Here is a 14,044-nt window from a genome sequence, read left to right as displayed (position 1 = left end):
AATACATTTGAATATTGGACAAAAACAGTAAATAGCGGGTATGAAAAACCCCTTTCTTCAAAAAATAATTAGCCTCCTGTTAAATAATGACCAGTTTCGAAGAAACCCGTAATAGTTACCATAGTAATGCTCCAAAAGAAACCATCTTTATCATGTAATGCCAGTTAAAAGGAGACCACTGTAGTGGTTCTTACCATGTTGTAGAACGAGGAACAGAGCCCACTAAACAGAGATCCAATCACTTAGATCATGACATGCTAACTATAGTCATCCCATTTATTTTTAAGTACACCCTTTGCTAAGTACAGGCATTTTTATGAAACAACACTTTACCATTTAATCAAAAAATGACAAGAACGAGATTATTGATGTTAAGCTTAGTGACCAACCTGTGTTGGCTGAGTTATAAGCTCCATGCTTGGTGCAACATAGATGACAAAAACACACACTTACTCTTGACGCAAGTAAAACACATGCAAAGCTAAGTGAGGGGTAGAATGCGCCCTCACATCTTTAAATAGAAGAAGGACGGCCGCCTTCACTTATGGCTCATTGTCTACAGCGTATCCTGAGTAGATCGATCTCCCCCTGGGGAAGTGTGGAAGAATAGCCGCCCGCAATGCACAATAGGTTAAACCCAAGCACCTCACGGCAGTAAAAGATTGTAATAATTACTTTTTATCACGCTTTGTAACCATCACACCATACTAAGGGTCCTATCCCATGTACCAAGAGTAATAGGTCCTTAAAATAGAACCTGGAGTATCGACCATCAAAATATTCCATAGTTTGATGCTTAAAAAAGCCTACAAGCAAGTGGTTAAATGTGTGTGTGTGTGTGTGTGTGTGTGTGTGTGTGTGTGTGTGTGTGTGTGTGTGTGTGTGTGTAGCAGTTCTAAATCTATAAATATACGCAAACGAACACTACATGTTCACAGACCAACAATTCTAGAATAATACAATGTATTTGTACAATAATTTATTTGCAGTTGAAAATAAACTTTGTACAAGGTAATGAAGATAACAGAATACAGTGCAGGAACACGCATTCCCACAGTCTGGGAAATTTTGCATCATGGTAAGAGATTCGCCATAAGTTAAGAACAGAATGCTTTAATCAAAGGAGGTAGCCCTCACCTGCACCCATAGCCACAAGAAAACACTTCGTTAGCACGTGACTGTATGCAGGTGATGCTGGGCATCCCAGTTGTTATCCATGTCACTTTTAAAAAAACACACAATTCTTAACTTGTATCATGTTTTAATGAAAAAGAGAATCTTGGATTACTGCCAATCCAATAAGTGAAGTCCCCATAGAGCAGCTGAGAAAATTTATTTACTTTTTTTTAGTTTTAAGTAGGTTTTTTAGGAAGGTAATCAAAGCTGAAAAGAGCTACAACCTTAATCTGATACATGAGAACTACATTCTATAAGCCATCCTGGGCCAGATTTCTGTTAAGGACAACTCCTCCTTCGTAATTCGAAGTAAAGAAAAAACAAACTTTCGGACCAGTTCCTATTCCAAAAGATATATATATATCCCCTTTATTTTAAAAAAACTAAAATATCCCAACAACTGGTTACCTAATTTTCAAACCAAAGCCCAAAAAAAAAGCCTAAGTCATTATGCCATGACTGACATATTTTTGTCCAAGCTGGTTATAAACCAGATATCATAACATAATGTTCTAGACAACTTCGTCAATAGAGCAAGCCCATACTTCTTCCGAGAAAGAATAGAAGTAAACTTAAACCGCCTACAAACTTTCCGTTGTATATATTGCACGATAGTAGGCAAAGTAAAGTTCAAATACCTACGAGAGAGCATACGAAGCGAGTAAAATGATGTAGAGTTAATCTTATTTGCATTACCCAAGGTCAAACCAGCCACGGCCAGCAGAACTCAGTCGATAAGTTGAATCAGTGATTAGTAAACAAACCATTCATTAAACTTCCCATCTTGTGATGTAATATGGTAAAAACCAGACGAGAAAGAAAGCTAATTGCCACAATAATAGGGTATGTGATGCCATTAACCGCCTTCAGAGCATCAGCTGATTTGGAAACACATCAGAAACCAGCTTTCAGTTCAGTCAAAGTCTCTTTAGACTATTCAAAAGATTAAGTACCTGTATTAAGGACCGAGACAGTCTGAGGTCAGCATAAGTACCTAAAAAAGTTATATACATACGAGAAAGAATACGCAGTGAGAAAAAAAGGTTGTCAAGATTATCTTCTTTGCATAACCTAAGGTCATACCAGCTATAGCAAGAAGACATCAGTCAATAAGCTGAATCAGTGAACACCCTCCTTTCACTAAACTTCCCACGTTGTGATGTAATATGGTAAAACCAAGCAAGAAACAAAGCTATTAGCCACCTTAATAGGGTATGTGATGCCATTTACCGCCTTCAGATCCCCAACCAATTTGGCAATACCACAGAAAAAAGTTTTCAGTTCAATCAAAGTCTCTTTAGACTATTAAAAAATTAAGCATCTGTACAAAGGACTGAATCAGTCAATGGTCAGCCAGTGTAACCAGAGTAATCCGACCTACTAGTGTTATGACTTACCAAGGAATCCAACAATTACTGCTCATAGTTTTTGAGCTATATTATTATTTTTGAATTAGCGGTTCGATTCAAATCCCTACAGAATAACCTTCATAAGTACCTTCTTCATAAAGATTAGCATCACCAACCAGACATACCTACCCTATCCTATTAGTCATAATACCTTCCAATACTCAATACAACCATACAGATAGATCTACTAGAGACCTGGCTTTTCTTAGCCGCTAGGGCCATATTTATCACATCCAAAACAACCAGACAATGTAGCCTAGATATTGTTACCATAATCCGTTTTATTTAACGGAAACCTATACCTTTAGTCAAAGAAAATCACATCTTCCAACAGTCCTGAAGCAAACACATAATACCACTCCCATTCCATCAAATAAACCAGAAATATCAGTTTTTACTGGAACAGGTTTATTAATAAAAAAAGTCTAAATTACTGGTCATACCAGCATAGCAAGGCTAAATCAGTCGATAAGTTGAATTAGTGAAAACACACTATTCACTAAACTTCCCCCTTGTCATGTAATATGGTAAAACAAATCAAGAAACACAACTATTAGCAACCATACCCGGGTATGTGATGTCATTTACCGCCTTCAGAACACCAACCAATTTGGCAATACAACAGAAAAAAGTTTTTAGTTCAGTCAAGGTCTATTTAGACTATTAAAAAATTAGGTGTCTGTACTAAGGACTGAATCAGTCTGTGGTCAACCAGTGTAGCCAGAGTAGTCCGACCTACTAGTTTTACTACTTACCCATGAATCCAACAATTACTGCTCCCAGTTTTGAGCTATATATATGATTATTTGTGAATTACCGGTTCGATTCAAATCCCTGCAGAATTACCTACAAAAGTACCATTTTCCTAACCATTAGCATCAACAACAAGACAAACCCACCCTATCTTTTTAGCCATAATGCCTTCCAATATTCATTACAGCATACAGATAGATCTCCTAGAGACCTGGCTTTTCTTAGCCTCTAGGGCCAGATTTATTACATCCAAAACAACCAGATAATATAACATGGATATTGTTACCATAACCCTTTTTATTTTACGAAAACATCTACCTTTAGTCAAAGAGAATCACATTTTTCAATAGTCCTAAAGCAAACCAATATTACCACTCCCATTCCACCAAATAAACCAGAAAGATCACTATCCGGAACAGGTTTTTTTTATTAAAAACGTCTAATTATTGGTTTTTCACAGCATTTCAAACCACTTACATCAAAGCATCTCATTATCTTTTGACAGTCTTGAGAGTTAGAAGGATTCTTTGTTAACCTGTAGATAAGGAGACGAAGACTCATCGACAATTTCCTTCCCATTCTTTTTCGGCATGTTGAGCACTCAGTAGTGAATAGCCTTATTACTCACACAGTATAGAATGCACACACAGGTGATAACACAGCTCGATGCTAGTGAGTATTAGTACTCACCTTCTGATGCCTTTATACTGGTTGAAGCCTTCTCAGACGAGGGTACGCCACAGACTGGGACAGGTTTACCCACACCCGAGGTCGCGTATATAGTCAGATTTTTAAGGATTGTCCGCAGCTAAAGATCCGGTTGCTCAGACCAGGTCGCACACCTTCGCTGCTACATGAACCTGTAGACCAAACCCTTGCACAGCGGCGGTAACGTGCAGCAATATGCACGAATATTAAATGAAGTGAAGTTTATAAACGCTACACAGAAATGTGTATACCTCAGAGTTAATTTAAGTAAAAAACCAGGTCAAGTCACCTAGTCCAATATTACAACCTATCAACCAATAAGAAAGCCGCTCACACGATCGAAAACCCGGTTCAAAATTCATTACCTGCTTAATGTACCTAGCACCAGTTGATTATATACAACCCGTTAGCCATACAACTGAACACTTCACTGAGCTTATGTCATACAGCTACCAACTAGGGTAAGGGATCCAGGCCCCGATATTAACGGTGTGAGTTATATTACTTAGAGCCCACAATTTTATATATTATTTACAATTTTGTCTCAAAGTCATAAGGTGGGTCTATAAAAGACAGAAGGCATTTTGACAAAACCAAGTCAATAGTATTAGTATGGAGTAACACTACAAGAGTTAAAATTTCAGATTATTTGCTCTTCAGGAGTAACTAACTTATTATGGCTTACATTCAAGAATTGGCTTTTGCAATAGCTACCGCTCACCTTCATCAGTCAGGTGAATCTACCCAGAGAGCAACTTTGCTCCGTTATGAACTTCATCTATTTCCCCATTTGGGAACCTCTGTATCCCAAACTAAATGGTGGACCTATCAGGCCCGAGTGACTCGTGTGACTCTTTGGGGTCGCGAACATTTTAGGAACAATATCAGATTGGCGATGGTAACTGAGGCTCTAGGCCTAGGGCCCCAGTATTATTACATAGAACATTCACTGAAGCCAAGTTTTTCTGAGCGGTTATACCTGCTAGCCCAGTTCCTACCACCACATAAGAGTTTCTTGTATCGTAGTTATGGTCATCCACTTGGAGGATATTTTAACAGTACTCCAAGCACCCGGGAGTATGGGTTAGTCTTGGCGACTCGTATCTTACCTTTAGCTGAGCGTCGGAACACCTGTTTTTACTGCGATAGTTGTTTGTGTGATCATGTAATGGGAGGTTTAATTGAGATGTAGATGAAGGGATCCCAACATACTAAACTGCCATGCTTTTTTTTGTCAAATTTCAAAGATGAGTCGAGTGAAAGATCTCATGTAATCTTGTGTGTGTGTGTGTGTGTGTGTGTGTGTGTGTGTGTGTGTGTGTGTGTGTGTGTGTGTGTGTGTGTGTGTGTGTGTGTGTGTGTGTGTGTGTGTGTGTGTGTGTGTGAGAGAGAGAGAGTGAGAGAGAGAGAGAGAGAGAGAGAGAATGGAATGTTGTTGATTACAAGCTTTTGTGTGTGACTGATATTGTTGAGAAATGGAAAATGGTCCATTCAATTCATCCTCTGTGTGTGTGTGTGTGTGTGTGTGTGTGTGTGTGTGTGTGAGAGAGAGAGAGAGAGAGAGAGAGAGAGAGAGACGGGGGAGGGGGGGGTAAGAGGGTTCTCACACCGGCACTAAAGAGAGAGGGGAGGGAGAATAAGCATTGGTCTTATAATTATCAATCCACAAAGCACCATCTATAGAATCGAGAATCGATAAAATTGGGAATTGACGTAATTGGAAAAGTTTGATCCGACTAATCCAAGATAGAAGGCGGGCAATCCCAAGGTTGGAGCGGAGCTCAAGAGATGGAAAAGGCGGACAACGGGAGGCAACTCTTGCAACACTTGACTATTTTTAAAGGTTTTTATGCTAGATTCTTTTAATATAATATTTTTGAAGGTTTTTATGCTAGTTGTTTTAAATATAATAAATACACACCAATGAGCAAAATGTTCAAAAAGACGACTGGCAGGCAAGCCCAAGGTTGGAGCGGAGCTCAAGAGATGGAAAAGGCAGACAACGGGAGGCAACTCTTGCAACACTCATCTATTATTGAAGGGTTTTATGCTAGATTTCTTTGAATATAATATTTTTGAAGGTTTTTATGCTAGTTGTTTTAAATATAATAAATACACACCAATGAACAAAATGTTCAAAAAGACGAGTGGCTAAAAATTTCTAGGCAAAGATTAGTACAAAACAACTCTTTGTTTCATAATTGTATAGCATAATAAGAATGAAGTATCATTCCAAATGAGTTTATACAAAGGTATCAGAACTATCCCAGTTGAATCATCAAGTGATTTCAAAGTTGGATTGCAGCAAGATAAACCTTTTTAAGCTATGATAGACTTCTCACTTGCATCCATATAGTCAACACAACACATATGTTAGACTTGGCTATGTATGGCGGTCTTCAAACAATCTATCAGTGGTTATCCATGTCAAACTTAAAAATTATTAGACTAGCTATTGTCCTTCATTTAGAATCTCAATGATTTTTTTTAGCATCATGTTACTGCCATAGTTGCTCATATGTTTTAACTTCTTTTTAATAACTATTTATTGTTAAAAATGTCGAATAATCCATATCATTATAAGTACTGCTTTAGCTAAAAAAATGTATGAAAAAATCTGCATGCAATGCTAAGTTTTGTAACTTTATCTTAAGCTCCGAGATCGAGCCCTTCAAATAAACCAACTTCCATAGTAGAATAGAATGGTTAGAGACCTACTGTATCCATATATTTTTAGTGCAACATTTGTTAGTAGTGAGGTTTTTAAGCAAGTTCTCAAATCAAGGTATGTTAGCCTTATATAAGATTATCAAAAAAGGACCATTTTCCCACCATATGTCAAGACTTTTGTAAAGAATCCAAAGTTTCAACCATCAAAGCATAAACTATTTTCGTCTTAGCAATCAGAAAAAAGCTTAGAAGATTTCTCGGATTAGAACCTAGAAGTAAAAGCTCCTGCTCCTGCTGAGTTAGCACAACAGTGATTTAAAAAGCTAGGAATATCACAAGACCAGATATAAGCCAGCTATCAAATCCAAAAATATCTAAGTACTCCAGTTTTTTTGCCATAAATATAAAAGAAATGCGGAATACAATAAGGATCTAGTAGCAAGGAGAGTAGAGAGAGATACAATGCAAAGTAGATTAGTGGCAAATCAAAAACTTTAGATTAGCACACTATTACAAAGTGATGGCGTCATCCACCCATGCGCTCTCAAGGTAGAGCTTAGATGGCAATTTAGACAACTAGACCAAGTAGGAATACAAGGGACTAACAATCCTTACACAAGCATGTGTTGTGTGTGTCAAGTGTGCACACCATTCTGCCGAATTACTCATGAGAAGGCCTCCTTATATAGATGTAAGGTAGCCTCACGCCCATGTGCAGCCACCCTTAGATAGCCAAGTCCAAGTAGGACTCTCCCATGCGCCCATGTGTAGCCGCTATTGGGTAGACAAGTCCTCCTAGAAATCGGCCACCGGCCAAGGAAATCCGGCCAACGGCCAAAGACCACTGGCCGCTGACCATCGGCCAAAGACAACGGACCACCGGCCACCGGACGGCCATTACCGGATTATCTTCCGACCGTCGTGCGGCCAAGATATTCCGACGAAAAGGAATATTTCAATGAAGGGCAAAAAATGGTTTGTGCAACATATATTGTGGTGGCAAAACTGAGAGAGGTGGGCATTGCAAGTATACGAACAATACATGCATACTCATCATCATTACACAAAATACCATAAAGGTTCTCCTTTTGAATTTAAAATAATTATTGAATTATCAGCCCAGAGAAGTATCAGCTAGGGTTTAGAGAAGTATTTAGCCAGAGCCAGAACCAGAGCCAGAGCCAGCCATAAAGCATGCCACTTCATATCATTCCTATATATAGCCATTGTATGAGAGTAGGATCGAGTCCTAGAAACATGATTAGCCATATCCAAAGACCAAGCTTTGTTATAAAAACAACCAAAAAAATGTGTGGTAGACCAGAATGTGTATCAAAACCAGACCAGTAACAAGGTTAAAATATGTATAAGTTTATACATATATTCTATGGCAGTATCACCATCAAGAACTAGTTGTATGTATGAATATTGTTTAAAAAACCAGATCTAAACCAGTCATCCAAGCCAGATATCAAATCACAGTTAGCATGTTAAGGCCACTAGGCTTCCAACACCATACCTACCATAGGTAACATGTTTATGCAAAACACCAAATTTTAATAAGTTTTTTGGATAGGCAACTACTACAGAGATTGCATAGAATAAATTATCAAGAAAAGTGATCAGGACTGGAGCCCCAAAAAAACCAGTTTATTTAGTATTTTCAAGTCAAAAAGACCTGCAGAAATTTAAATGCTTCTTGTATTGTGTCCAAGCTTTTGTTAACAACTTTCCTTGAAAAAGGCCTCTATCACAAAATAGGGCGAGAGTTTAGCCAGTATTAGAAACCAATCTCATCTGTCTAATTATAGGCATACATCAAATTCAAAGAGCAGGACTGTCGGATTATTTGGCATGTGTGAGCAACAGCATAGGTTAGGTATCTTTATTCATGAGCAAAAAATCTTAGATTTCAAAGCAAGTCAGTGGGAAACTTCAATTTTTTCTTTACATTCAATAATTAATAGGGAGAGAAAAGATCTCTTTCAATATTCTTAAGGCAAGGAGAACCTGTTATAATCACCCCCAACAGAGCAAGATATTATCTAAGCATTGAGGTTTTGAGTAAAGATATACAACCTGTGAGCAGAAGTAATCCCAAAATAATCTCCAAGGTGCCAGGGGAAAGCCAAGTACAATTCCAATGTCAAGTTATTCTCTCTTTTGCCTTTTTTAAACCAGTACAATTAAGTCGACAGTAGAAAGTTGTTTATAATGTTGCAAGGGACAGTATAAAAGCCCAATGCAAAAGAACCTAAATCATAACTGCTTATCTTGTATGCTAAAAAACAAAAGACAAAAAGAAACCCAAGTCTAAGTGAAGGGAGAAGAGCCCCTCACCTTGATATAGGGGCAAAGGATGGGTATATGCCAACAAGGAAGCATATCAGCAGTCAACACCCAAAAAGGGTAAGCCAAGTATGGCCACACCAATCAAAGTCCTAGCACATGACCTTCTTTATAGGAGGGGAGGATAATTTATTGCTTAGCATCATACCAAGTGTGGATGTCACAAAGTCCATGCCAAGCTACCCGCCATCAAGCTTGGTTCTCAAATAGAGGAGTGTTTCATCGTGAAGCACCATGAGTGAAAGGGGACGAGTCCTGTGCGACAGAGTGTATTTGCTTTATGCCAGAAGGGAAGGAGACCTAGCTTTTAACTTCCTTTAAGGGTTAAAAAAAAATTTATGGGATTGCTCCCACTGAGCCTTTGTTAAAAAATTGGTTCACACTAAACCATACAAACCAAGATAGAAGTGTAAGTAATAATCGGTATGAAGGACCCAATTGGAATCACCCTGTGAGGTAATTATAAGTGTGGCAACAGATATTGAATAAAAAACCTTGCATCGGTTTATGCCAGAAGGAGAAATTAAAGGTACTCCTTCAACTAAGCAAACCAAGATAGCATAGTAAGCCGGAAAACAGGGAATTCAAAACTCAATTTAGGGATTTCAAACTTCAAGGTGGAGAACTTTATGCTAAGAGTAGGCTACTAGTTAATTGCCAGTAGTGTGTTGGGTAAAGTATCATTTATATACATAGTTTGGGTAGTATTAGGTTAACTAGAACTAGCTATCATGGTCACATGTTGTGACCAAGTGTGTGTGTGTGTGTGTGTGTGTGTGTGTGTGTGTGTGTGTGTGTACCCGCCCTATCCCAGCGCCATACACAATGGGTTTCAAGAGTAGACCCATTGTGTATGGGCCTACTGCCTCATCAAAAAGATGAGTTAAACAAAAGTCTTTAGCAGAGAAGTGCCAAGTTAGGTCCATGAAGAGGGTAAAGAATATTTTTATTTAACACAATGTCTGATACCGTCTTTAAGGAAGAAATTACTCCTGTAGGAGTTTTAAGGCTTTGTCAGCCAATATGAAAAAAATATGATTGTCATTAATAGTCTTTAGATCATATATGCCATGTCTTTATATGTGTAGTATGTAGCTATAATCATCAAAATAAAGCTTATTAAAGCATGGGTGAGTAGAATTGGATTAACCTGCTATTTAAAACCGACTGAGCCAAAAGACTGTAATAGTCGTAAGTAGGAATCTAGTCTATAGTCAAGGAGCGACAACCTAACACATGTCAACCTCTCAAGGAATTCTAGACAATGGGTCAATCAAAGCTATACCCGGTCCACCCAGTTGCCTAAGAGGACTTGGTGTTTAGGGGTGTGTGTAGTTGTTTTAAATATAATAAATACACACCAATGAACAAAATGTTTAAAAGACGACTAGCTAAAGATGTATAGACAAAGATTAGTACAGAAACAACTCAGTCTTAAATTCATAATTGTATAGCATAATAGGAATGAAGTATCATTCCAAATGAGTTTATACGAAGGTATCAGAACTATCCCAATTGAATCATCAAGTGATTTCAAAATCAAACTGCAGCAAGGTAGACATTTTTAAGCCAAGATAGACTTCTCACCTGCATCCATATAGTCAATACAACAGATCTGTTAGACTTGGCTACTTATGGGCAGGCTTCAAAGAATCTATCAGTTGTTATCCATGTCAAACTAAAAAATTATTAGACTAGCTAATGTCCTTCATTTAGGATCTCAAGGATTTCTTTTAGCATCATGTTCCTGCCATAGTTGCTCTATATGTTTTAACTTCTTTTTAATAATTATTTTTTGTTAAAAATATCGAACAATCCATATCCTTATAAGTACTGCTTTAGCTAAAAAATATATATGAAAAAAACTGCATGCAATGCTATGTTTTGTAACTTCATCTTAAGCTCCGAGATCGAGCCCTTCAAATAAACCAATTGCCCATAGTAGAACGGAATGGTTAGAGATCCTACTATATCCAGATGGTTTTAGTGCAACATTGGTTAGTATTGAGGTTTTTAAGCAAGTTCTCAAATCAAGGTATGTTAGCCTTATACAAGACTATCAATGAAAGGACCATTTTCCCACCATATGTCAGGGAGTTTGTAAAGAATCCAAAGTTTCAACCATCATGGCAGAAACTATTTTCGGCTTAGCAGCCAAAAAAAAGCTTAGAAGATTTCTCGGATTAGAACCTAGAAGTAAAAGCTCCTGCTTCTGCTGAGTTAGCACGACAGTGATTTAAAAAGCTAGGAATATCACAAGACCAGATATAGGCCAGATATCAAATCCAAAAATATCTGAGTACTCCGATTTTTTTGCCATATGTATGCATACTCATCATCATTACACAAAATACCATAAAGGTTCTCCTTTTGAATTTAAAATCATAACTGAACTATCTGCCCAAAGAAGTACCAGCCAAGGTTTAGAGAAGTGTTTCGCCAGAGCCAGAGCCAGCCATAAAGCAGGCCACTTCATACCATTCCTATATATAGCCTCCTATATATAGCCATTGTATGAGAGTAGGATCAAGTCCTAGAGACATGATTATCCATATCCAGAGACTAGGCTTTTTTATTAAAAAAACCAAAAAAATGTGTGGTAGACCAGAATGTGTATCAAAACCAGATCAGTAACAAGGCCAAAATATGTATAACTTTATACATATATTTACTAGCTGTATGTATGAATATGGTTAATAAAACCAGATCTAAACCAGTCAACCAAGCCAGATATCAAATCACAGTTAGCATGTTAAGGCCACCACGCTTCCAACAGAATCTCAAGGAATTTTTTTTAGCATCATATTCCTGCCATAGTTGCTCCATATGTTTTAACTTCTTTTTAATAAAACTATTTATTGTAAAAAAATGTTGAACAATCCATATCATTATAAGTACTGCTTTAGCTTTTAAAAATGTATGAAAAAACCTGCATGCAATGCTAAGTTTCGTAACTTCATCTTAAGCTCCGAAATCGAGCCCTTCAAATAAACCAACTGCCCATAGTAGAACAGAATGGTTAGAGATCCTACTGTATCCAAATGTTTTTAGTGCAACATTGGTTAGTATTGAGGTTTTTAAGCAAGTTCTCAAATCAAGGTATGTTAGCCTTATACAAGATTATCAAAAAAGGACCATTTTCCCACGATATGTCAGGGAGTTGTAAAGAATCCAAAGTTCAACCATCATAGCAGAAACTATTTTCGGCTTAGCAGCCAAAAAAAAGCTTAGAAGATTTCTCGGATCAGAACCTAGAAGTAAAAGCTCTTGCTCCTACTGAGTTAGCACGACAGCGATTTAAAAAGCTAGGAATATCACAAGACCCGATATAGGCCAGATATCAAATCCAGGAATATCTGATTACTCCAGTTTTTTTGCCATATGTATGCATACTCATCATCATTACACAAAATACCATAAAGGTTCTCCTTATTAATTATAAATAATAATTGAACTATCAGCCCAAAAAAGTACCAACCAAGGATTAGAGAAGTATTTGCCAGAGCCAGAACCAAAGCCAGAGCCAGCCATAAAGCAGGCCACTTCATACCATTCCTATATATAGACATTGTATGAGAGTAGGATCAAGTCCTAGAGACATGATTAACCATAACCGAAGACCAGGCGTTTTTTATTAAAAAACGAGAAAAAAATGTGGAAGACCAAAATGTGTATCAAAACCAGATGAGTAACAAGGCCAAAATATGTATAAGTTTATACATATACTTTATGGCAGTATCACCATCAAGAACTAGTTGTATGTATGAATATGGTTAATAAAACCAGATCTAAACCAATCATCCAAGCGAGATATTAAATCGCAGTTAGCATGTTAAGGTCACCAGGCTTCCAACACCATACCTACCACAAGTAGCATGTTTATGAAAAACGCCAATATTTAATATGTTTCATGGTAGGCAACTACTACAGAGATTGCATAGAATAAATTCTCAAGTAAAGTGAGCAGGACTGGAGCCCCAAAAAGACCAGTTTATTTAGTATTTTCAAGTCAAAAAGACCAGTAGAAATTCAAATGCTTCTTGTATTATGTCCAAGCTTTTGTTAACAACTTTTCTTGAAAAAGGCCTCTCTCACAAAATAGGGCCAGAGTTCATCCAATATTAGAAATCAATATTACTACTCTAATTATAGGCATATATCAAATTCAAAGAGCAGGACTGTCGGATTATTTGGCATGTGTCAGCAACAACATAGGTTAGGTATCTTTATTCATGAGCAAAACATCTCAGATTTCAAACCAAAGTTAGTGGGAAAGTTCAATTTTTTCTTTACATTCAATAATTAATAGGGACAAAAAGAATCTCTTTCAATATTCTTAAGGCAAGAAAAACCTTTTATAATCACTTAACAGAGCAAAATATTATTGAAGCATTGAGATTTTGAGTAAAAATATACAACCTGTGAGCAAAAGTAATCCCAAAATAAATCTCCAAAGTGCCAAGGGAAAGCCAAGTACAATTCCAATGTCAACTTATTCTCTCTTTCACCCTTTTTTAAACCAATACAATTAAGACGACAGTAGCAAGTCGTTTATAATGTTGCAAGGGACAGTATAAAAACCCAATGTAAAAAAACCCTAAATCATAACTGCTTATCTTGTACGCTAAAAAGCAAAAGACAAAAAGAAACCCAAGTCTAAGTGAAGGGAAAAGAGCCCCTCACCTTGATATAGGGGCAAAGGATGGGTATATGCCAACAAGGAAGCATAACAGCAATCGACACCCAAACAGGGTAAGCCAGGTATGGCCACACCAATCGAGCTCCTAGCACACGACCTTCTTTATAGGAGGCCAAGATGATTTATTGCTTAGCATCATAGCAAGCGGTGGATGTCACAAAGTCCGTGCCAAGCCACCCGCCATCAAGCTCGGTTCTCAGATCGAGAAGTGTTTCATTGTGAATCACCATGAGTGAAACGGGACGAGTCCTGTCGCGACAAAGTTTATTCGCTCTATGCC

General features: G+C 37.5%; 1 protein-coding gene across 3 annotated transcripts in view; it reads right to left on the bottom strand.

Moving 5' to 3' along the window:
* Positions 1–1,098: 1,098 nt before the first annotated feature.
* LOC147426619 (RING/U-box superfamily protein) overlaps positions 1,099–14,044 on the bottom strand; it is a 48,966-nt gene continuing 36,020 nt past the window's right edge. The window contains exon 5 of one of the 3 annotated variants that reach the window (XM_086499155.1): positions 1,099–1,137. In XM_086499155.1, the coding sequence (XP_086355281.1) occupies positions 1,114–1,137 (24 nt within the window). In that variant the 3' untranslated portion in view covers positions 1,099–1,113. Of the gene's footprint in view, positions 1,138–10,496; positions 10,653–14,044 lie in introns of those variants that run through there. The other 2 variants (XM_086499157.1, XM_086499154.1) reach the window with 2 other exon arrangements.

This window comes from Adiantum capillus-veneris, chromosome 24 (assembly GCF_014529385.1).
Source record: "Adiantum capillus-veneris isolate H3 chromosome 24, ASM1452938v2, whole genome shotgun sequence".
Lineage (NCBI taxonomy): Eukaryota > Viridiplantae > Streptophyta > Polypodiopsida > Polypodiales > Pteridaceae > Adiantum > Adiantum capillus-veneris.
Note: the sequence above shows the minus strand (reverse complement) of the source record. Positions and strands in the feature narration are given on the sequence as shown.